General features: G+C 37.7%; 1 protein-coding gene across 6 annotated transcripts in view; it reads right to left on the bottom strand.

Moving 5' to 3' along the window:
* The window catches only part of DLGAP1 (DLG associated protein 1), a 410,661-nt gene that overhangs the window by 138,333 nt on the left and 246,482 nt on the right, over positions 1-25,846 (bottom strand). For 5 of the 6 annotated variants that reach the window (XM_065053243.1, XM_065053244.1, XM_065053242.1 and 2 more), the window contains one exon: positions 8,712-9,737. In XM_065053243.1, coding sequence (XP_064909315.1) covers positions 8,712-9,668 — 957 coding nt within the window. In that variant the 5' untranslated portion in view covers positions 9,669-9,737. Of the gene's footprint in view, positions 1-7,772; positions 7,902-8,711; positions 9,738-25,846 lie in introns of those variants that run through there. The other variant, XM_065053245.1, reaches the window with a different exon arrangement.

The following is a 25,846-nucleotide window of genomic DNA, read 5'->3' as shown; positions in this document are numbered from 1 at the left end:
GCAATTTGGTTTTCTTAGCTGTTATTATGCCTCTTCTGCGTGCTGTTAAGGAAGTTTCAATTGCCATCTTCCTCTTACTAAGCCTATTCCTAGCACTCATGAATATTGAATTAATCAGACCAATAAAGATGAGTAGCATTTCATTCTATCAATGTGCATGCGTTAAGAATCAATCTAGTATGCAAAAAAAAAAAAAAAAGAAGCCTTAGAAACCTTCAAGAAAAATATATGTTTAATAAGCTTCAAGAGTTTTCAAGAAGGCAGATAGGAAGGTTGCTTCCATTTATGGCAATCTTAATATTATCACTATCTGTAGCAACACAGTTATTATTTCAGGAATCAGATTCTACTATGAATTCATTTAATTCAGCCTACTTATCTCCATATTATTTTACACAAAGAGCATTAACAGCCAAGACAAAGACCCTGTCTGATATAGAATACCACTTCCTCAATCCTAAGTGCCCATACCTTGCAGCAATCCTGAAAAGCAGTGTGAAGAACTGCAGTCTTCACAAAGCAGTAGTTTGCGAAGCCTTCTATACCAGTATGAATCCTCATAGAGTAAGTCAACACACAAAATTCTTCAAGCACTGCTCCCATTTATAATTTTCATTGATCAAAAGGTGCCTTGACCACTAGCTTATCAATCTGATTCACATCCTGTTTTATGAAGAGGAATGTATGTCTCCTTGCACAAAACAACCAGGTCTTGATTCCAGATAATTTTTTTCCTTCTGCTTTACACACAAAAATCCAACCAACCATGAAGAAGGCCACGTGAAATATGACAATTCCAACCAAGGGCCTTGCAGCTTCACAGCCCCAAACACATTCTGCAGAAAGGAAGCCAAACAGCAACAACCACATCTATTAGCTGAAGGAAACACAACTGAAGGTCATATGGCAGGCCCTTCAGCCAGGACCTCAAATTGAGACTGCTTCAGTGATACTCATGGATGATATTTTCTCTGTGGCAGAGGGCAGACATTGATTCTCATCTCTCTCAATACCCTTGAAGCTTTCAGTGCAGGTGGCGATAGTGACATATGTCTCCTCACCTACATAGGGATGACTGTCAACATGAATATCAATCCTTGAAAGGATACTTTCAATGAATAGTAATGGAGAAATATTCCTTCACTTCTAGACAGGTTCTTTTGGGGTGAATCAGTTCGCTCCCTAATCACTTCACCACCTGCATACAGTGACCAGTTGTCATCAAGTGCCAACGCTGTTAAATGAGATGTCATTTTACCTTTCACTACATGTGACCATAAGACCACTGTCAAGCAGCCAGCAGGAAATTGGCTCATGGATGGAGAACATGTAGCTGAGTCTGAATCCTTGGAAGAAAACAGATGTGGTGGGGAGAGCACTTTGAGAAACAGCCCTTATGCTGTTTCTGTTGGCTGACTGTAACTGGATAATCTCTGGTGCTTTGCTAATGTTGTGCTCTCGCAGGCAGCAACCGTAAGTAATGTTGTTACGCTTTCATCTCCAGCTGGCTATTAGTTTCTGTCACATTTTAGTGTACAGTGGCCAGACTTTGCTGAAACTTCCACAACATTTTCTTTTGGATTACAGCAATGAAATATACCCACCTAAGAAGCCTTCATTCAGCTCTAAGGAAACCCTTCTAGTTTCAGAACATCATAGTGCATCTTCTCAGTGACTCCAAACTGCCACCTCTGCACTATAGTAGTGTCCCACTGGATATCAAATCAAGGTCATAGTCTTGACTCTCATCTGTTGGGAACTGAATTGCTACACACCAGGAAATCTCGAAGATTTCCTAACACACTGATTAGCAGGCTGGTGTTACGTCACTAAAGCAAACTTAGACACAAATTTATTTGCATAAAAGACTCTTAGAGACAATTCAAAGTCTCTGGAAGCCCTGGCCTATCAGAACCATCACAGTGCAACCAACTGCATTGCTTAGCTTTTGGTGAGAGAAATACAGAAGTCATATAATCTCTTTGCCCTTTGTCTAAACAAGACAGTCCATGGCACAGACTCAGGTTAAGAGGATGAAAGGACAAACAATATTCAACAGCTTCATGCTCTTGTTGCTTAGTTCGCTAGTGGCAGCTCAGCTATGCAAGAAGCAGAGTGCCAGGGCACCTGTAGGGCAGAATAGAATCTGGGGGCAGCTGAACCCAGCTCAAACCACTCTTCTGGCACTGTAGTATTCCCCACTCCAGACCTGTACTACAGCTTCCATTCTTGAAACAAAAAAACAACAACAGGATGTAGGAGAAATGTTCCTTACTACTTTGCGCTGACTGAGAAAAACATATTGCCACTCAGTGTTTTTTTCCCATCTACTTTGCATGTCTCCACCAGAAAAGTGAGTGATCTCAAGCTCAGATCCAGATATAAATGATCCTCTTTGCTAGATTTGGCTTATCTTGAAGGTGTTTTTTTTTTTTTTTTTTTGATTGAAAATACTAAGATTAGAACACTCAGACATACATGGCTACAGAAACGGGTCAGATCCAGGACTGAATCATATCTTATCAATGTTTATCTGAAAATGAAGTGAAATAGATACCAAATGCCAGCTATTATATGCAGCTATAATTTTATAAATACTTCTGACATAACAGTATGTGTAACATAGTGTCACACAAGTATGTTGCTAAATCCTATGTATGGTATGCTAGCAACACAAAATAGAGATCCAGTTGCCAGAATTACATCCATTAACAGATGTGATATTACAACATAGGCATGTTAATATAATAGAGTGAACCAACAGTAGCTCTTCAAGTTATCTAAAAATAAAATTAGTGCCAGTATATTCAATACGAAGAAGTTACAAAACGGGGATAAAACTGAAGGACAGAAAATTGCTACCTAAGGCACATGGGCAGGTAAAATTGCAGCTAAACGTGAAGTACTGACATTGTTGTAGAATAGCTTTCTTAGTACTTATGTAGCCCCATTACTGCATTATACAGACACCAAAGGTCAGTCCAGGTTTTAATTAAAAGAATGAGAAAATAGCAGTTGTTAAGGTGAAATATGAGGCAAGATAATTCTCACCAATTCAGCCAACAATTTCTTTCTTTTTTTTTTTTTTTTTTCTTCTTAAGGTAAATTAAAAAACTGCAAAAATGAAGAGGACGGCTTCACTGAAATACTCTCCTATGTACTTATCTTGGGTAAGTTTGCATGTAGGCTAAATAACCAATATGTAGCTTCAATGAAATTGTTATTAATATTTTTTTTTTTGTAAATTAACTATTTCTGACTTTATTTATATTTTCCAAGTGCCTGCAAATTCTCTAACTTTATTCAATATTCATATTGCCCATATTACAGCAATTTATAAACTGAAATAAATTATCTTTCTGTGAATTTTATTTTTTCAGTTTTAATGTTCTTAGATATTAATGTATTTTAAAATTCATGGACATTTAAGAATTTTCAACTGTTTTCATGATTATTCCATTACCTGGAAGCTGGCCTAGAATACATTATAACATTTGACATTTCATTTCAAAATTGTTCAAATTGTTTTACTAGCTTTACTGAGAAGTATGTTTCATATGAGCTCAGTAAAAAAAATTGAAACTTATACCTCATATGTTTTGTAGTTATGACTGGAAAATTGAAAGTGAAATTACATATGCTTCATTCATTTTTATTTTATAATGGAATAAGAGACAAAAAAGCAGGTCTTCATATATCTGACAAATGGAAGATCAATATTAATGGATTTTAAAATACAGCTTCCATGTAAATACAAGAACATACTGAAAGATTAATTTGAATATGGTAGTTGCGACAGAAACAAATGAGGAAAAAGTAGAGAATAGCTGAAAATGCAGATAATTGCTATGAAAAGCCCAGTATAACTGACCCAACATATGTTGCTGTGTCATAAGGATAAACACTTAGCAACTTAACATACCGCATTAACAAATTGTAGATACTGGTCCTTATTAGCACCCTGACCAAGGGCGATGCCCTGCATCTGGCCATCCATGGACACAGGCACAGTAAGAGGCTGGGATCAAGCAGTATCTCCTAAGAAACTGTGGAACTGACTTGTACTGAGACTGGAAACAAAGTCAATCTAATGATACAAGTTTCTTAACACTACACATTATATAATCATGCACATTATAGACAACTTTCACACAGGAAACTGAGCACAGTATGAATCAGAGCACTTCGCCACCAGAAAATTCCTATTGCACTCAGAAACTTGGCTTTTTTTCTTTTATACTATAAAGCCTGGGGAACAAGATGCTGGACAGCAGGTCTGCGGAGAGAGATCTGGGAGTTCTAGTCAATGGCAAGTTGAACATGAGCCAACAGTGTGCCCTGGCAGCCAAGAGGGCCAACCATGTCCTGGGGTGCATCAAGCACAGCATTGACAGCTGGGTGAGGGAGGTGATTGTCCCACTCTGCTCTGCACTGGTGCAGCCTCACCCGGAGCACTGTGTGCAGTTCTGGGCAACACAGGATAAAAACGATAAAAAACTACTGGAGAGTGTCCAGAAGAGGATTGCGAAGTTGGTGAGGGGTTTGGAGAGGAAGCCGTATGAGGAACAGCTAAAGTCACTTGGTTTGTTCAGTCTGGAGGAGAAGAGACTGAGGGGAGACCTCATTGTCGTATACAGCTTCCTTACAAGGGGTGGAGGAGGAGTAGGTGCTGATCTCTTCTCTCTGGTGACCAGTGACAGAACCTGAGGGAATGGCAGGAAGATGTTCCAGGGGAGGTTTAGGTTGGGCATCTTTTTCACCCAGAGGGTGGTGGAGCACTGGAACAGGTTTCCTAGGGAGGCGATAATGGCCCCAAGCCTGACAGTATTCAAAAAGAGACTGGATAATGCCCTCAGACACAGGATGTGAATTTCATGGTTGTCCTATGCAGGGACAGGAGTTGGACTCAACAGTCCTTGTGGGTCCCTTCAAACTCAGGACATAGTATGATTCTATGATTCTATGACAGTCCCCCACCAAGGGATAAGCGGTGCAAATGCAGAGCTCAGATGACCGCACCATTGTCCGCATGTACTGCACTTCGGTTTTCAGAAGTAAAATTTCCGTCCTCAGCCCCAAGTATCTGACACAACTGACTTCAGTTTCATCAAATGAGTTCAAAAGAAAACATATGACTGACCCACACAAGCAGAAGAAAGGAAAAATAAGAAAAATGTTATCCTTTATATTTTTCTGTGTCTCTTAATGAATGGACCAAGGACAATGGGCATAGTAATTACAGAGAATACTGAAAAACAAAGCTATAATCATAGAAAAACTCTGAAGTGTATTTGATACTCTGTCAGCTTCAATAATAATGAATTCATAGAAAACAAGAGTGTAAAAAATATCTACTTGTGTATTTAGACCCTATTGTTCACAGAAAATGCCAACTGCTTATATTTCATCTTCAATAGTTTCGCTTAATTTTAATTTTTCCAGAGAAGATACCAGAGAAGTGGAGGCTGACCACTGTTTTATATATTATTCTCTTAAGCGAGGGAGACCATTTTGAAGAACGATTTTGAGAAAAAACAAACAGTTCCTTCTCACTCTCCTTCAAATTTGTCTGACTGTAAACCTGAATCAAATAAAATCACATTTCTCAAGTCAGAAGCAGCTCAAAAGAAGGACCTTATCTTTCTGTTATCCAGCTCCTCATTCTTGAAAGGAGAAATCAGGAGAAAAATACAATTTCATTCCCGTAAAGCAGGTGAGATTAAAAAGGTTTGCTTGACAGTCTTTAGATTAGTCCAGGAGCTAATATCTCTGTCTGAAGACATAGAGCATTGAGCCAAACCTCCTCTAGACCTCCAAGGATGGACACTGCACGTCAGCACCTGGGTTGGAAGCAGAGTCTGCCTGGGTAAGGAAAGACTGTGCAAAGCAGGAGGACTCTGCACTCAATTCAAGTTCCAAATTATGAGAAATAGGCCCATCTGTAACATAAACTACTGCCAACTCCTTCCACAGAACACTTATGTGGCAAATATCACACCAAGTGAGATAATTGTTTGTTATTTCCACGTCTTTACTCTGTGAATTTATCCAGATACTTTTGTGATAAAAGTCCTTACCAGCAAATGTGAAGTCAATGTCATCTGTGATCTCCAATATACTCAGATCTATCAGGATAAAGAAAATAACCCTGGGTAGGCTGAGTTGAAAAAAAGTCACTCCTTCATTGTATTCAGATACTATCACAAGAAAAGGTTGCAAGAAGAAAACAGTTGCCTCTTTCAAGGATCAGAGTTTATGTCCTGGACCATAAACAGCAGCTTAAATTACAAGTGAGTTGGTAAAAGCATCTATTTAATGTTTAATGAGTTAAAGCAATAAAGAAGTCTCATAATAATTTAAATAGTCATCAGAGTTGTCCAGTATTGTAATGAATTTGCTGTTTTCATCTACCTTAGTGCATTTCTAATTGATCTAACATGGGGCACCAGCCTTTTGGTACAATGATGAGAAGGTCATCAGGAAAACAACAGATATAAAGAATACCTCTGCAGCCCACTAATGGAGTAATACTATGCTGCTGTTAAAACATATTTATATTGCAAGACAGCCAAAAGGCCTAAAGTAGATTCTGCACCCCATTGTGCTGGGCACTGTGGAAACACAAAACAAGCCCCAAAGGGCTTGTAGTGTAAAAAGATAAATGATATAGCAAAGAGAAAAGCAATGGAATGCATTTGAAATAGACTGACTTTTTAATATCTATATCCATTTGTCATCCTTTTAAGCTGCCAAGAGAGGAGAACAACCCTGACCTGCTTCCTCAAATCTAGCCTATTCTCTTTGAATCCTATTTCCAATGTTAATTGAAGCCTGATTAATATTTTCTTTTTTTTTTAAAAATAACAATTTCAAACCAGTTATATTTCCCTGGCTTTTACAAACAAGCATACAATTGGAAAAAATGAAATGAAAACCAAAATGAAACTACCAGTAAGGATGGGAAACACAATGAGAATTTAGTTATTCTAAGTGAGAATTTAGTTATTCTAATTCCTGCCCTTGACAATTGTTGGACATATTTTCACACAGACACAGATAATGTCCTCTAATTCCACTTCAAGGGTCTATTCCTGTCAGTTAAACATTATCGAAAAGTCCCTAAGGAGGTGTTCATTTAAAGCTGATGCTGGCACAGTTTTTTGCTCTTTTTTAGCCACCTGGTCACATACTGAATTGTCAGCTATTTTATCTAAACTTGAGAGGAAGATTGGAGTAAACAAAAACATCAACAAAAGAAATCTCAGGGTCCAAAGTAACCACAGCAATCAAGCCTAAAGTTATGATTTCTTCTCACTCAAAAAATTCAGACAAAAGAGGCTTAATTTCAAAAAAACCCAACCTCAAAAGGTTGGAACCTGAAGCTATTTTGAAACCCCTCTCCCTCTCCAGTCCATACATAGAGCTGTAAACACACACCGAGCATACATATTGCCCCCCCGCCCCCCCCTCCCCGCTGCCTCTCCTAACAATTAATAGAAAACACACAGATCCATTTCTTTACATTTAAAACTTAGAATCCCAGAGGCTGGCATTCAATATTATTTTGCATGCCATTCAATAAAACCTTTTAAGAGCAATTTTTAAATGTGGATGCCTCAGTCCTACGCTTTCTCTACGTACTGACTTAAACAACAGAATGTGGAAGCTGACTGTCTCATTAAAGCACCCATATGAGAAAACTTGCTATGGTTTTTATACAAATAGACAAGAGTCCCACTACATTAAAATGAAACCAAATTGTCTTAGCAAACCTCTTTTTTCCTCATGGTCTTCTCTCTTCTCTGTGCAACGTTGTTCCATCTTACACATACACTTAGATGTGCCATCAGTGCTTCGTTTAAAGTGCATAAAAGCTATCCACAGCTCTCCTAAGGCTGAAACACTTTTAATATTTTCTGATCTATGTTCCTGCCACAAACATTCACCAGCAGTATGATAGCTCCAAGAGCAGACATCTGATTCTTGACATTTAAAGATACAATACTGGTGAAAAATAGTGACGCTGTATTAACTGCAAACAGCTTGTGAGGGAGTAGGTGATGTACTCCTAAAATGTATAATCAGAACAAGCAATAATTGCAACCTTTTGATTTTTTATTTTTGACTCAAAGCCATGTGAAAGAGAAATAGCCAAATAAACAAATCTGGACATGTTACAATAACTATTTTATGAGAATTTGTATTCTATGGCAAAAAGGAAAGAAGGTTGTTTTCCTGCTGGAGAAAGTATTAAGGTACCCCAAAGTTTCTCAGAAGGGTCTCAAAAGCTTTCATAATAAAATAAGCAGTAAATGAAGGCAAATCTTGAAATTATAGAAATCAGAGAATTTGTATCCTGGTAACATTCGGTTAATTTACATTGTAATGCTAACTGCAAGTGCTACAACATCAAATTCTCTACACTCCTACTGTGATTGCCTTATAAATTCAAAAAGTACACAGAAAGGTCTTATTTTTCCCACATGAAAAAATTAAGCCTGTTCCTACACGAACTGTTTCTTTCAAATACTGAATGCTGGGGGAAAAAAAAGAAAAAAACAGATTTATTTTTAATTTCAGCAGCATTACCCCTTGCTTGGTGCTCAGTGACCTCTCAGGAAAGGTGAAATATCAGGGCAAATCTCCATCCCCCACAAACAAGTGAAACAAGGCAGAGCACAGTTAACAGCAATCAGCTCTCCACACTGTACCTGGAGGTACTGACATGACCGTTCCTGCTGACACGTCTCTGCCTTCACCACTGTCTGGTCCATGTTAACTGACGCTTTCTGGTAAACTTCACGGGCTCTGCTCACAGTTAATGTAGAGGACCAAGAGCTTTTCTTCATTAACTGGGAGTCCAGATTCACAGGCAGGTTTGCACAGGTAGAGCATTTGACATCATTATTGCTTCTGGATGACTTCACAGTATGTTCGCTAATAGTATTATAGGCTTCCATAAAGTACTGGGAAGAAGAACGATCAGGGCATCTTCCCATGGTCATGACCCCACTGGGACCGTGATAAATGCAAACGTCATTGTCCAAGTTGTCATCTGAACTCCACCATCCTGATGCATTGGATCTGGGCTTACCTTCTGATCGCCTTTCTTTACTCTTGCTGCGCTTCCCATACCTCATAGTCTGTGACTCCTCCGGGCTCGCTTTGCCCCCATTGACGCTCCCCTTGGATGGTCCCTCCAGTGAATGGGACTTGGTAAAGAGCTTTTGGACAGAATGAACCAGGTGCCGGATCCTCCCTGGGCTGTCACTGCGGTGCTCCATGGCAGTTCGCTTGTACTGCAGAGTGTGGTATCCATCCCGATTGAGAGGCAGCTGTCGCTCAAACTGGTCCAAAAGGTTGGCAGGAATGCGGTTGGTCTTGTTGGCAGTTCCGTGGGGCACCAGAGCACACTCATCCTTGAGTTCGTGGTGGGAATTGTAATGCCTCCGGGGAAACGTGCTGCTGGCAATTTGGTCGTTGTAGGGCACCATGCACTCTGCCTGAAAGGAGTTCCTTTGAGTGTAGTAAGGGTGGTCTGCAGGATGGGGATCCACTGGGTTTAGCAAATATGGCTTCCTGTCCGGGTGGTGTGGCAGACTATCACATGGAGGGTCACAGGCAACTCCATGATGATGACTACGGCTGCTAGATAATCCCTTCATCATTGATGTAAAGCGAGTCCCAAAGTCATCTAATATGTATGGCTATGTAATGCGCAGATCTCAGAGAAAGGCCTAAAAGAACAAAATACAACAGAAGTCATAAGATATTCAAGCTATGACAAAAAAAAAAAAGCTTGTGCACTTTGAGTATTCATTGTTTCTTATTGTAAAATTAATTGGAATAAATATTCTCTGATTCTTTTTATTGCTTCATCTCTCCCATGCCCAAACATAGTAATAGGGGATAGATAAATAACATACGAGAAACATTATCTTTTTCCACCAGCTGAAAAACAGATGCAAGAAATTTTTTTTCTGATATTAATTTCACCATTGTCACCATTCCCCAGCAAAATAAGGATCACCATCTACCCTCTTAAAACGTCAGTCCTGAAAACATTTGTGGACAGGGGCCTCTCAGGAGCCCTTAATTGCTCATCTGTATGTTTTCTGAACCAAATAAATGCATTAAAAATGCATTAAAAATATCATGTCCTTGAGGGCTTTTCTGGGTTACTTTTGGCCAAATAACAAGCGTGGTACAATTAATCAGAAACTTTTCTCTGGCTTCAAAGTCCATCTGTTCATGGCTCAAGTTGATCTCCATGTTGTTTGCCTAGACTTTAAGCATCTCGAGACAATATCAGAACATTATTTCTGTAAACTCTTATCAGATGAAGAATAAAACTGTAATATATTTCACTAACACTATCAGAATGAAGCCAAACCACTTAATAAGCTATATATTTGGGCTTGTTGCATTCACTGTTTACTTTCTCCTATTCATAAAAAAACCCAAACCAAAACAAACCAAAGAATCTTACTCTGGTAATGCATGGTTTGGTTTTATTTTCCATAATTTTTCAGAGGACTAAGCAGTGTTTAAATATCCCTGCCTACTCCCTCTACCATCAGGGGAATTGGAATAGCCAAAACATGCACATTGCTATAACAGTGTAAGGGATTTCAACACTTAATACATGATTGCAGTTATTTGGCCCTGAAGTGACTCACAATGTTATAGACTATTGAATACAACAAGCTGAAAATGAAAATCTTCATCACAAGTGATATATTTACCACTCTGTTTGAAGCCAGATCTCCTCATTTCAGCTCCTGCCACTCGCAAAAGACTGAATGTGACTGCTACTGCAACCTCTGAGCTACTACTGTATAAACCGTGGGGTTTCAGATGTGGCAAAACATTCTTTTGGTGCTGTCTCAGCTCCTGATGGGCAGAGGATACCCTCTTATACCACACACAACTGAAAATGGGAGTCACTCAGATACTTCATTCCTTTCCAGCATGGCTAATTATGTCTTACTTTTGGAAATGTCACCCTTGAGATCTTTCTTGGAGTACGGATAGACATGCATAGCAAACAGTTTTCCACTATGTTCCTCCAGTGCTCTCTCAGATAAAGTTCATGTTTTAACAGGTTGTAGACGTACCTACTGGCAAACTGGCAATAATGAAGTTTTCTAGAATAGAATTAAATTAATGTCAGTCTGGAAAAGCTTGTTCTGCTTTTCATCAGAACATATTTTATATTTCCTTCTGAATCTGTGGTGAGCTAAAGAGGATTTTTTTTCAATATGCTTCAAAGCTAGTGTGGATGTCCTGCATTTTACTCCCCCTCACAAAAGGCTCTTGAAATTTTCGAAAGGGATGAGCTCACTGGCTTATCTAAAAAGGAGCATGGCTGAAGGTACTTTCAAAAGCACAAAAATCAGGCCTTGTCAATTATACTGTAGTGGCAATCCTTGGCACTTCTAAAGAGCATTTTACATCTTTACCAACTCCTTTAAAATGTGATCTATTAGACTGTGTAATAGAGAAACAACCAAAGGGATGTAACAATAAAGCCATTACTTGGATCACTGAAAATTTGACTTAACCAAAAATATCTTATCAAGAAGAATACCATTAAAACACATAATGACCAAATAGAAATGATCCAGTCTCTGGTATCTATGAATGTCTTTCACAGTTGAAGTTTTGTGAAAGCAAGACTTCAGCCAGTTAGTTTTCATTTAAATCCATTTACAATCATGCAACAGTCCTCAAGATGACTGATAAATTATCTTAGGGCTTACAAAAGGCTACTGTGCCATGAGATTAAAAACAATAAAACCATGCCCCAAAGATATGACAAAGACAGGGAGAAGTAAAGTGGGACATGTCCAGAACCAGTGATGTATTTTCATTTTTAATTATATGAATGGTTATGAGTTTTTCATTTTTGTATACTGTGGAAAATAATACATGTAGACAAAGAACAGAAAGGACCAATAATTTTCAGAATAGTGAAGTCATGACAGGCACAGGGGATATAATGGAATTATTAAGAATATGTAGTCTTAATATATTGATGAAGTAAAATGGCTGGGATGAGGAAACACTTCATCTGATTTATAGGCTGGGACAGAACAGTGTGGAACATCTTGAAGATAAAGATGAGCTTAAAAGTGTAAGTATGGTTTGACAGATGAGAGCAGCAGTGTTACCAGCTGTGTTTTAGAGAGACTGGCAATATGGATGCTGAGGAGGATGCGCAAGAAGTCCTGAAAAGTGAAAAAGCTTATGAAAAGTGACATTTGTCAGTAGAGAGAGAAAGGGACAGGTTTTCCATAAATTGTGGAGGAAGATATAAAGCTTGGCTAAGCACTGCTATATGAGCTTGGATGGCAAGTAGGATGGTGGAAATGTTTAGGAGAAAAGATAACATTTAGTTCTACACCCATTTTGAGTCTGAGCTGCCAATGAATCTTCCATGAGGAAGTACTGGAAAGAAAAAGCAGAAAATAGGATGATCTACCCAAGAGGAATCAGATGAACAGATACAGAGAATAACAGAGAAAATATGCTCATGGAAGCAAAAGATCACAGAGTTACAAAAAAAAAAAAAAAAAAGATGATAAATCTTTGCAGGAGCAGCATATTTAAAAGAAGAGGAAAAAAGAAGTAGCAAAGACCAGAGTGACGGAAAAAACAAAGTGAAAACAAAATGGAGCAACCAACCTGTACGACAAAAAGGAGTGATGGTAAAGGCTCCAGAGTAAAAACTGTTTATTCCCAACTCTTAGACTGCTGTATGCATTATGGAGGGCTTTTTTTTTCCATTGCAACATCATTTAATATATTTATTTTATCTTGTATCAATTGTGATAAACACCCATGAGTATTAACTAGAATGTAGCTATACTTTACCTTAACTATATTACTGCTGCTACAGTGTTGAAAGTCTAATGAATCAGAAAAAAATCAAGAATGTACCGTAGTGTACTTTCCAGGAAGGAAAGAATAAGTACAGCATGCACCACACCGAAGAAAGGAGTGGTGCTTTTTGTAAATATTTAGTGGACAGACTTTCTGCACATAAAAAACTTCAACACAATTCCTAAATCACTCTCACACCTCAATCCCGCTTTCGTATGTTAATACACATTTAGAAAAAATACCCACAACACTCCACAGCAGGGGTGCCAAACTCGTTTTCACTGGGGGACACATCAGCCCTGTGGTTGCCTTCAAAGGGCCAAATGTAGTTTCAGACTACTCCTACATTTATACTGTCCGAAAACTACATTCAGCCCTTTGAAGGCAACCACGAGGCTGATGTGGCCACCGGTGAAAATGGGTTTGACACCCCTGCTTAACAGACTCTGATTCCATCAGTATTTTTCAAAAAATATACAACATTTTCCATAATTGTGTTAGCTGCACCAATCAATCAATCAATGTTTATTGCAATTAACAGCTGGAGAAAGGGCTATCTGATTGTGCCATGAATGGCTGAGAGGGAACAAATTAAGATTTTTATTGTATTGTTATTTCTTGGCCAGCCTAGGAACATTTCATCACTTATGAAATAAGGCAAAATAATTTATGAACATACTCCATATTAACAAACAGTGGAAACAGCAATTCTATGGACAGCAGGCAAAAAACTCTTGATGGCATAGGAATAAATGAGACGCTAAATAGATACAGCATTGTAAGGTTGAAGAATGCTTATTACTCTCCACATTTATGTTACATTTGCTGTTGTTTTCTTGAGGATGCCCTGGGTAAGAAAGATACGAATATGCTCATCCTTGCTGCTACCACGGTGTCCCTAATGCACAACAATTTGTTAGAATAACTTAGTGGCTAGAAAAATGTGCACTTATTTCTTATGTAATTAATGTGAAAATGCATGCAAAATAACAAAACCTGAATGCATAAATTATGCACACTTTTATATATTTTATTTAACTATATTGTCTACTCATGTATTCAAAATTTATTCATAAAACACATATCCAAGAAACATATTACTTCCCTTCGATTTAAGTGAAAACTTCTCTCATATAAAACATTCACTGATATGCCACATAGCCCCTCCCATTTTATGTCACAAGACTGTGAAATTATTTCTCCTGCACTTTTACAGGAAGCTGTGAAAAACAATCAGGTAACAAATGTTTTCATTAAAGGAAAGCATACACAGGTATACAGAGAGTAAGCAGACAGTACAGAAGAATGTAGCAGGTAGTATGAAATGGATAATTCATAACTCAAAATGACTAATATAATAAAAATGGTTTATGGCCATTAGCGACTTACAAACCTTCATAATTGAAATGTATTTAATAGGATGGGTATGAAGAGTCAAGATTAATAATTTTATCTTTTTTCAGTCATCTGATTACGTTGTATCAGTTCAAGATTCAGAGCAAGGCAAACAGCCATAGGCACAATATAATGCATAAAGTGTAAGGTCAATAACTGCTAAGATAACTGACAGAATTGCAGCAATATCTACACCAAGTTATGTAGCTTAACTATAAAAACACGCCAGTGAGATACAGATGAGAAATTGACAAAGATGCTCTTGCAATTTGTATTAGCAATATATAGAAGAAAGGTGATACAACTATGTTACATGTAGTTACCAACAGCCAACCCCAACCTTGATACCAGTATCGATACCCTAATTAAGCACCATCGGGACCACAGCATCTTAAGTCTAATATCCTTGTCTGTTCAGAAACTAAGGACTAAGAGATGTTGAAATTTTTTTTTGTTTGGTGAACATGGTTCTTCTAGGATCCCATTCAGCAAGTTAGAGGACACTTCTGAATCCTCAGTTATGTGACAGATCCAGAAACCAAAGTGCTTGTACACAGGTGTAAACATAATGTCAGGTATGTATATCTCTGAGTCAGGAAGGCATTTAATCATGTGCACAAACTGAAATACACATTCGGGCCATATTGGTACTTAGACTTCAGATAGTAGCAGCCTTTTGAAAGAAATGCTGTGTTACTGTCTGAAGTTAGAGGACATAAATTATGCTTTTTAGCAGTAGTATTTGCAGTTATGCTCCCATTTTATGCACAAAGAGAGATTTGTATTCCATATTGAACAGCATTTGCTTATTTATTTACTCACAGATTATGGGACGTATGCAAACACATGGAAGATATGTTTATGCTGAGAATCCAACTTCCACATGCTCCTCAGGCAGCACATTGCTTTATCCCAAACGTCTTGACATTTTGCAGCCACTCTTTGTGGCCTTCTTGTGTTACGTCAATTTAATGAAAATCTAGACATCAATAAAAGGATACATATTCTAAAATACATTTATCCACATGTTTTATTAAAGGTGTTCAGATGAAAATGAGGTCTTGAATAATTTTCCTCATCCATTTTGGCATGTAATATGAAAGGTACTGTGCCTTGGGTAAAACTCTCAAGAGGATGACTGAATTTTGCTAGGGGAGTGATACTTACATAATTTAATTTTGAACAGTGTATGGGGAGTCATAAAGAGAAATGTTTTGGCCAGTAACATAAACTCATTCCAAGTTTATGGGCAGATCAATAAGTGGGAGTAAGCAGGGAAAAATGTAATTAAACTCTAGCTGATCTCTGAGGAGTCCCTAGTGAATGGTGTGCATGCAGAAAAAAACAAGAAGAGAGGCATCCCTCCACCAATGTCATAAAAATGGATTGTTATTTCTCCTGTCTGCATCCAACACTCTTCAGCTTGTATATACTTGTGGTGATAAGTTTCACGTTTACATTTGATGACTGTTTTCATCCATGTCCTTTTGGTGAGCAACTGTGGTGGTCAGGACCAGGGTAATATGTGCCTTGAAGGTTTGGGTTTGGGCATCTTAATCTCTGTGGCTCATAGCAAGTTGATTCTTCACTAGGGGTATCACTAAAACAGTAGTCACTAAAGGAACCTAACACATAGTTAATTTCTGAGTCATATCTAAATACATTACAAGGTCTGCAAGAATTCTAGCAGTAATATGTCAGCAAAAGTTTGACACACAGAGTCTGACTTTTCCAGTCCTATTAGGAGTGCGACTGGCAACAGGCAGGATTGCATGTAAAAATCTTGGCTCTTCAAACAGAAATACTAAACCGTGATCATCTGCTCTTCCACTCTCCTCATCTGCATACACAATTAACAGTCAACGTTTAAAAAATTCTGATCTGCTCCAGTAATAATATACTGTGTAATCAGACTGCTCATACCTTTTCTGTGGTATACGACACAGAGTCTTTCTGACACGCTAAGCGTATTGGTTGGAGAGTCTGCTGTGACTTCCACTGCAAATTCAGAACTGCCAATCAACATTTTATTTTCCCAGAAAGCAAATGACCGGGAGATTATGTCTTTATAATATGCATGTAAGATAATCAAATCATTTGATAAATGTCACAGAGGCAGTATTGAAGAACAGACCTCATATACAAGTTTAGATGTCACATTTTATACTTCTCAGTCTGTAGGATGGTGAACTTTATGACCTTTTTTTTTTTAAGCAGTGCTTACACTGAGTTTCCAGAATGCTGTTGGGGCTGGGGGAACAGTGAAAGGGGATGAAAAGGAAGATACTCCAAAATTTGGAATGAATTTAACACATACGTATCTGGGTTGCTTTCTTTTGGGTACCTTACTGTCACACCTATGATTGCGATTCTAGAGATCTTTTACTTGCTTTCCTCACAGAGATTTTCATAAAATGAAAGGATTACAGCCACTACTTTCTAGCAATTACAGATAACCAATGTGATTTAGACTGCTTATGTTATATGAGGATTACAAAAGGAGGCGAATATCAGAAACAGGCCACATGTTTCTACAGCACTTACACCCTATAAAAATAAATGGGTTATCATATTGCCATAAACTACACAGTATTAAATGGCTAATACATAGATAGAGATTTCAGGAGTGTATATAGACTCCTGCAAATTAGTCACTTATGAAAGTCAAAGGCTCATTTTTCTGATTGGAATGGGATGACCAGCAGATAAAATCTACATTCAATGCACGCAGTGTACTTTTCCTGTGAAAGACAAGTAATTTCATGCTCTGCAATGCAGTCACATAGTGAAAATGGACACACTTCAGAGAATCACAGAATGTAAGGGATTGGAAGGGACCTTGAAAGATCACCAATCCCCCCACCACCGGAGCAGGAACACCTAGATGAGGTTACACAGGAAGGTGTCCAGGCGGGTTTTGAATGTCTCCAGAGAAGGAGACTCCACAACCTCCCTGGGCAGCCTGTTCCAGTGTCTGTCACCCTCACTGAGAAGAATTTTCTTCTCACATTTAAGTGGAACCTCTTGTGTTCCAGTTTGAACCCATTACCCTTTGTCTTATAATTGGTTGTCACCAAGAAGGGCCTGGCTCCATCCTCATGACACTCACCCTTTACGTATTTGTAAACATTAATAAGGTCACCCCTCAGTCTCCTCCAAACTAAAGAGACCCAGCTCCCTCAGCCTTTCCTCATACAGGAGATGCTCCATTTCCTTCATCATCTTCGTGGCTCTGCACTGGACTCTCTCCAACAGTTCCCTGTCCTTCTTGAACTGAGGGGCCCAGAACTGGACACAATATTCCAGGTGTAGTCTCTCCAGGGCAGAGTAGAGGGGAAGGAGAACCTCTCTTGACCTACTAACCAACCCCCTTCTAATACACCCCAGGATGCCATTGACCTTCCTGGCCACAAGAGCACAGTGCTGGCTCATGGTCATCCTGCTGTCCACCAGGACCCCCAGGTCCCTTTCCCCTACAGTGTTCTCTAATAGGTCGTTCCCCAAGTTATATTGGAACCTGGGGTTGTTCCTGCCCAGATGCAAGACTCTACACTTGCCCTTGTTATATTTCACTAAATTTTTCTTTGCCCAGCCTGTCCAGGTCTCACTGGATGGCAGCACAGCCCTCTGGCGTGTCAGCCACTCCTCTCGGAGTATACTAAAAGCAGCACTTAATCCTCATGGCAAGTACACTAATGTGACCAAGCAAAGGAGCCATTATCTCATCTAGTCACTGACAGTGATCTAATGAAAGCTGCTAATCTAAGTTAGACCTTGCACCAAAATTACAGAGTCCTTGGCCGCATGGCTCACTAATTCATTTTCTACCAGTTTTTTAACTGATCTGCAATTCTGTATCATGGCACTTTAGCATCAGGAATCACAGTCAATTTATTGCCTGAGCTATGGGTTTTAATGATCTCAAGAGTTTTTCTACATGCATCTACACATGACAACATTCACTGTAACTCAAGCAATTGGCTTTTCTTGGTTTGATGTGCTACAGTCCACTTGAAGCACACAATGCTGGAGGATCCATACTTTTATTTGTATGATGGCAGCGACAGCATGATTGTGTGACTTTGCTGGTCTTGACCAGCAATGATAATGAGTCAAACTGGCTTTAACCTTTGTATTCCTTACTATTTAAATGATAAGCTAAGCATTACGTTAGATATTGCTTTCTTCACAAAAAAATCACCCAACTAATTTAAATTTAATGAAACACAGTTTTAGGAGACTCTTTCTACAGCTCCAGTCTTATTCACTGACCTTGACCTCATTTAGCAGAAACAGAGATTGATTTCCTTGAAGAATGTTCTTCCAAGTACACTGTGATCTTTTAAGTCCAAGCAAAAGTGAATGCTACAAAAACATACAAGCATCAGAGCCTCTATGCTTGCAGATGGTCTCCCATCTTAGCTTTCAATTGGTAGCTCTATTTGAATGGTGTCACCCCTCAAAATCTGTTGTCAGCTCTAGAAACTAATGAAAATGGAGAAAGAAATTTACAAGTGTCTTACAGGAGAAACTTCATGGAAGCCTTACAGGAACTCTGTGAAGATCAAGGGTAAGAGTTGTGAAGACTATAGCTTTAACAGAATGACACTACAGGGCTTATCGATCTTAATAGCTGGACAATCCATATGCTACCCCCACTAGCTCACCAGAAGGAAAGAAAAACCTATAACGCATCAGTGAAAATGTCTCATATTGTAACCACCAGTAAGAATTTATTGGAAAATCTACTTCATAGTCACATTGTTACTATGGAGCTTTGGCTATATCAACAAAGGTCACCACTATGATCACCCTGCTCTGTCAGGGCAGACTCTCCAAAATGACTCTTGGAAGAAACCAAAGCCCTCTCTGAAGGTATGAAATAAAAGAGTTCAGCAAGGGAGGTGGAAAGTTCATTGGGTTGGAAGAAAACAATCATGCTTAGATCAAAACTTAATCTTACTTATTTTAACCTGTTCCTTCCAGCTCAATCTAAAAATTAAAAAAAGCAAATATAAGCTTAGTTTGGTATTGAATATGAAACCTCTGACTAAAAGGCAAAGAATAACATAAATGCATTGAACTATTGTAACTGTTCCTTAAAACAGGGCTGTAATACTGAGCTTCCTGAGTTTAAGGAACAAAACCAAACCAAACCAACTAAGAACTGAACCAAACTCTCATATATACTGTGGTATATAAATGCAGTTAATGAAACTTAACCATCTTTTATGGCTATAGTAACTGTTTGATATTTGTTACCATGTACTAGATGGAATGTAAATAATTTCTGGTTTTATAGTAATGCTATGAAATTGGTGGAAGTCTTAAACCACTTGCTTAAATCAAATTGTTTTGTTTCACCTCTACTGGCTTAAAAAGTAGTAAGAAATGGAAAAATCTTTTCAGAGGAAAATATTACTACAAATATTTTTCATGCAGCTCTAGTTATGAAGAAGGTGAAATGGCAACCATTTTGAAAGTGGACTATTTTTCACAGAATTCTGTGAAAAATGTTTGTGAGCTATGGCAAACTGGGAAATCAATTTTAATTTATGAAGAAAATCAGTAGTACTTTGAAAAAGTTACTAAAGTTTGTCAAGTGCCTCATAGAGTACCATGTCACAGCAAAAATGGGTGCAGAAGTGCAGAAGAGAAGGTCTGTGGGCACACCGCTCTCCCCCAAGCACGGCACAGGAGAGCAGTTGCAGCCCCTCAAGCAGAGGACACAACTTCTGAACTTCTGCTTTGAGGTTTCATTCAATTCCACCTAAACCGCAGAACCACTAGTTGCTTTTAATCTATAAATTTACAATGGTAATAATTTAAAAGCTTTTACAAACCCCCTATAACAGAAACTTTGGTTATATTAGGACATTATTCTGATTGAAAACATAAAAAAATGAAAAAAATAGTATCTCAACTTTTTCTGCTATGATTTATACATGTGTAATTTGTTTCCACTGTGCTGATGACTCTTCTGTTTCATGTATTTCTCTTTTCTTCCCCCCTCCCCGCTTTTATTTCAGTAAATAAATGCAGTGGTTTGCATATACCTAGGAATAAGTAAATTTTAAGATTAAAAAACACTTCTGCAAAGTGTATTTTGAACTTTGTTCATGTGTGTTGAGGTATGCAGATAAATGAGAAATGACAATTGTGGGAATTACACTTATCCAATTCAGAATCAGAAAAGAATTGTATTAATATGCAGGTAAAAATCAAAACAGAGCTTAGTTACTGAATACAGAACACTTCTAATGAACTCCTGCAAACATGCTAGAAACTATTCAGAGAAATAAATTTTTCAGAACAGTGAACATGCCTTAAACATTTCAGAAATTGCTTTCAGAATAACTTTTAAATCAGGAAGAGGCAAAAATAACTGAAAAAAAAAAGTGATTAAATGATTCATTGTGAATAGTAGTCTGTCTGATGTTGGATAGCTGGAAAGGGAAAATGAATAAATATGCTGATAGCTTGAATTGCACAGGTCAGCTTTTAATAGTGTGGAATTTAACTGCGACTTGTGCTTGACTGACTGATTGATCTTTACTTAAACAGTTTGTGACTGATATTTTATCAATTTGGTGAGGTCACACAGGATTCACTCTGAGGCTTCGACACTGGGAGGAGTATGGCGATGGTACCCTCCAGTTAGGTGCCACCTAAAATGCTTCTGCATGTACTTCACATACATGTTTGTAAGAAACGCAGATCTGAAGATGAGTTCTTCTTGCCTATATGCACTCTGTCCAGAAGCTCACCACAAAACACTGTGCTGAGTTATACAAAATAGTAAATTAACATATTACTGTTGAAGGATGCCTGATTTCATCAGCACATTAGGCACTTACACACCGTACTTTTCACTCTTGGGGGCTGAGAGGGAATATCAAAGCACCAGACTGTGTTACTTTATACTAGCCTTGACAGAACCTCACACATTGCTGACACTAAACATAATAATAGACTTAAACCTTTTATTTATATACAGACAGAGTCAAGAAGTCATAGTCAAGTAATATATAGTCAAGAATATTTCCACTTCACTTGAACTTCACTGTACAAAGGAGTATTCATTGAAATGCGAAAATCAAAGTGAGGGAGGGAAAGAACGAAAGAGAAAGCACTAGATGATGTAACTTCATAGATCTCAGCAGAATTACTCCTGAATGACACATGCATGAATTTAATGAGAATGAAAGTGAACAGAATGAACTTAATCTCTGCTTTTAATACTTGCTAGGTAAAAACAATAACAAAGAAAAAAATATTTTTCATAATATTTAGTAGGTGCAGTTTCAAACCCATTAATAATACACTTTAAAAGAGAATGGTATTAGTAACTCATTGTTTGGTCACACAGAACTACTATAAATTAAATACACTTTAAGGAGCTAATGAAATTTATTTTACACCTCATGGCAAATGATAAAGTGTACATATACTGGAATAACATACATTTTAATATTAAATGCTTTATTTCTAGGTTCTACTTAAAAGCATCTTGTTGCTAATACTTTAAAAAATTACTTAAGTAACGCATTTAGAAGTATTTTTACTTAAATTAAGCTCTAATGCTCTGTAAAAGCTGCCTGCAGAGTAATACTTAAGTGTGAATCAAGTATTTCCATAGCATTGAAAACCCTTTAGGAAAATGGTTCTTTAAAAGAGAAACACCGTTAGAAAACTATTATAAATATATATGTGTATGTATATATATACATACACATATATATATTAAAAATATATATACATACACATATATATAAATATATATATACACACATACGTAAATACACACACACACACACACACATATATATAAAACTGCTGATTGATGCAAAATACCCTGATAATTCTTTGTCACTTCCTCGTTTTAATTTCATTTCAGGGTGAAGGTTAAGTGGATTCCTACAGTCAAATTTGTGTACTAAAAAGCCATACTCTGTTAAACCTGAAAGAAAAATACACAGCCTTTTCATTTTATTACATCTTAGTTATTGAACAGAAATCTCATATTTCCTTTCAGAACATGAGGTTCATCACATGTTAAATATCAGGACTATTGTGTAAGTTTAAGAGGAACCATGGTTGCTACACTGTTTGTCCATATGCGTACTATGAGGGTCATAAAAACCATCCATAACTGCTACTGTGGAGCTGCAATTTTTGGTTGACATTCAGCACACCTTGTAGAAAGGTAGTCATTCCTGTTTTAAAGATATGATGTGGCAGAATCTGCCTCATTTCCAAGCAAATTGTTCTGGCAACTAGCCACTGAAACATGGCGGCATCTAAGTGGGTCTGGTGTCCACTTGCAGCTAATAGTTCTGAAGTTTTTTGTAAAGCCTTTTTCTGGAAACCTTACCACAAGACACTTTCCCTCATGCTGCTATAACGCAAAACTATTTCATGCCTTTCTTTGTCATAAAATAAATTGAATGGGTTTCTTCAGTCACATTTGAAGGCCGGTTTTCAAGCTTTTAGCAATTTCTGAAGCTGCCTCCCTACTAGCCTTTGAATACTTTTCTTACCAGATATGCAATAATATTATGCTATATCAGTAAATACAGATTTGTTCTTATGAATTTCTCTGTCTACAAAGAACTTGACTGAAAATGTCCAGAAAACTTGTCCTAGCAGGGCTTGGGTCTTTCCCTGCTTTTCCCCATTAAAATCCTAGTTTGGACTATAAACACAGTACAATATATAAAATACAAGATACATGTTCACAGCTCTTGTTACTTTACATGATAGATCTTTTTTTTTTTTTTTGTCTTGTTTTTGTTTAGAGTGCTAATTTGAAACAACAATTTTCAAATTCTTGAAGTCATGCTCACACAGATGGATTTGGATCCTCCCAAAAATTAGATAAATCCAAAGTGTTTCTCCTGAGACCAGTCATGTTAGTCTGCATTTTCACAAACGTAACTCAGAATCATAGCTAATGCTCAAATAAACTAATTTTATTTTTCATTTATATTTTCAGCCATTACTGTTTACCAATGTTAAATCTGTACTGCATGGAGAAAAGAAAACAAAATGACATAATCAGTTATAACATCTCTGCATCAATATTCTATACTCATTTAATGAACCGCTAGCCGATGAGTAGGGCGGAGTTGAGTTCTACAAGGGGTTGCAAAATCCCTCATTATTATCTGAGATAGTTAAGTTAAAACATGGTAAGATATGGGTTGAATCTTGTGTTGTAAGCAGAGATCCTTACAGGGTCCTGGGATCTGCAATACCGTACAGTTAGAGTGTTTGGCCATTTGCACTTTGAATTCCTATGTTGCCGTCACAGGATGGGTGTATGGAATAAGGTGTGCCCTAGTAATATTTGGATATAGTTTTCTTCTATGCAGCTTCTTCCTTCCTTTTTATTTCAGGTTTAAGAACAAATGTGGTTGAGGCAAGATGACAGGAAGGCCCGTCATTTTATTTCACCATCTTCAATAACAGGTTTTTGTAAAAACAGGTGAAACAGAAGACAAAACAAAACAGAACACGAAGTCACTGAAAACACATTGAATAAGTGCACGTAAGTAGATCTGGCAAATGCTGGTATTCTTTACATGAGTGAATATTTAGAATGTGAAAAAGTGGTGATCCTAATATTTTTCTTCAGGATAAGTACTTTATTGGCTGATTAGAAAGCTGTGTTCAGAAAAGCCTTGCATACTTTGATAAAGTAATTCCTCTCTTTTCCTATATGGAAAGACACTGGCTGGTCAAGGACATACATCAGAAAGTTCAGAATAAAATCCTGGCAACAACATGAAGAAGTCTGTGATCTCTCCCACCCTAAGTGAAGAGGGAAAAAGTGCCAAGCTTGCTAAGGGTTTTAACATTGGTTTAGTTCAATAAAACTGCAATTTAAAGGGAACTTTTTATTGTCTTAACAGAGCTTTTAAGGGTTTGATCTCAGACAGCTACAGTGCATCTTTGAAGTCTATGGGAGAAATGGTGAACAGTAATAAAAATGATCTGTTAAGCACTACTTGCCAGGTGTTCTGTGGTAATGGGGTTTATAAAAACCTCATATCTGTTCACTCATGTTCATTCTTCCACCCACTGTCCTGCTTCCCTACTTCAAATTTAAATGGATAGGGGTTGAAATGCAAGATTTGTACAACCCCTGAAAATTTTGGTAAAGAGAGGTAAATCTCACCTATTTCTTGATTTTTTTTTTTTTTTTAAAGATTTGTTTTTATTTTTCATCATCCTACACTGATTTGGTTGGTAATAAATTAAAGTAACTGCCCCAAGTTGAGTCTTTTTGCCCATGGCAGTAATTGGTGAGTGATCTCCCTGTACTTGTCTCGACTCAGAGCCTTTCGTTATATTTTGTCTCCCCTATCCAGCTGAGGAGGAGAGTGATAGAGCGGTTTTCATGGGCACCTGGTGTCCTGTCAGGGTGGCATCTGAAGATGAAAGAATAAGTGCAAAAGGCACAGAGGTAATCATGCATGCTCCAAGCTCTCCCTTCTTTTTCCTTTAAAAAATGCTGGCCTCCCAACTACACTGCTTGGGAACCTGGGAAAGCCAAGAAGCCTACGGATCAATCCCTCCTCAGGTTTGCCGCAATCAGTTCTCAAGGTTCGCCTGATGCAGGAACTGCCATCAGGTTCAGATGTGGCCAGCTAATTTATTTTATTTTGTCCTGCAGTTTGAATCCTCTGAGCTGACCCAGCATTCTACTGCTCACCCTTACAGCAGACATGGGAAATTTCCTCCATGTGCTCAGGTTGACCTGCCTTCTGTTCTCACATCACACTGGGAACCATGCAAAAGAACATTTTTTTCCCTTTAGTTTTGAAGGCTTCTGTGACTCTTCGGACTAAATCCGCATAAAAAAAAGGAACTCACACCACGTCTGAACATTTCCAGGTTCACTTCTCACAACTATTTATTCCTATATCTGATTACTCCAGTTGAGGTAAACAGCCTGACTGCTGCTACAAAAAAAAAAAAGACTAAAGATACATATGGAGTAATGAAACACTACCATGATTCAATTAACTGTGCAGTCAGTTGACACACACAAAGCCATGGAAAGTCACATTTCCCAGTCAAGACAGCCAAGCTTTACCCACATAGCTACTTGGTTTAAGTTATAGTAATTAACATACTAGTATCAGCACATTCAATGTTTTTATCTTCTAGACTTCTGAAAGGCTTAAAACTTATCATAGACAAGTAAAAAGCCATTCCCATTTTTACACAACTTCCATGCAAGTGAAAAAACAAAAAAAAACAAACTTTGAGGAAAATGTACATTTCCCAGGTACTTTTACAGTATTTTAAAGTTTGGATTAGGAAAAATAATAAAAAATGAAGTGTGTAAGACTTAATATTTTTTTACACACAATTAGGGTGACATATGAGGATTCCAATACCTACTGGTCCAAAAGATGAAGCAGTCAATTTAATATGAATTTGTTCTGCTGCTTTACATGTAACTTGGACACCTAGGGCATTCTTGTAAAAGTAATTAGACAGAATGATAAATGAGGTATTTGAGTTCAATTATGACTACTGTAAAAAGCACTATGTC

The sequence above is a fragment of the Columba livia genome, chromosome 2, assembly GCF_036013475.1.
Source record: "Columba livia isolate bColLiv1 breed racing homer chromosome 2, bColLiv1.pat.W.v2, whole genome shotgun sequence".
Classification (NCBI taxonomy): Eukaryota; Metazoa; Chordata; class Aves; order Columbiformes; family Columbidae; genus Columba; species Columba livia.
This window is presented reverse-complemented; position numbering and strand designations above follow the sequence as displayed.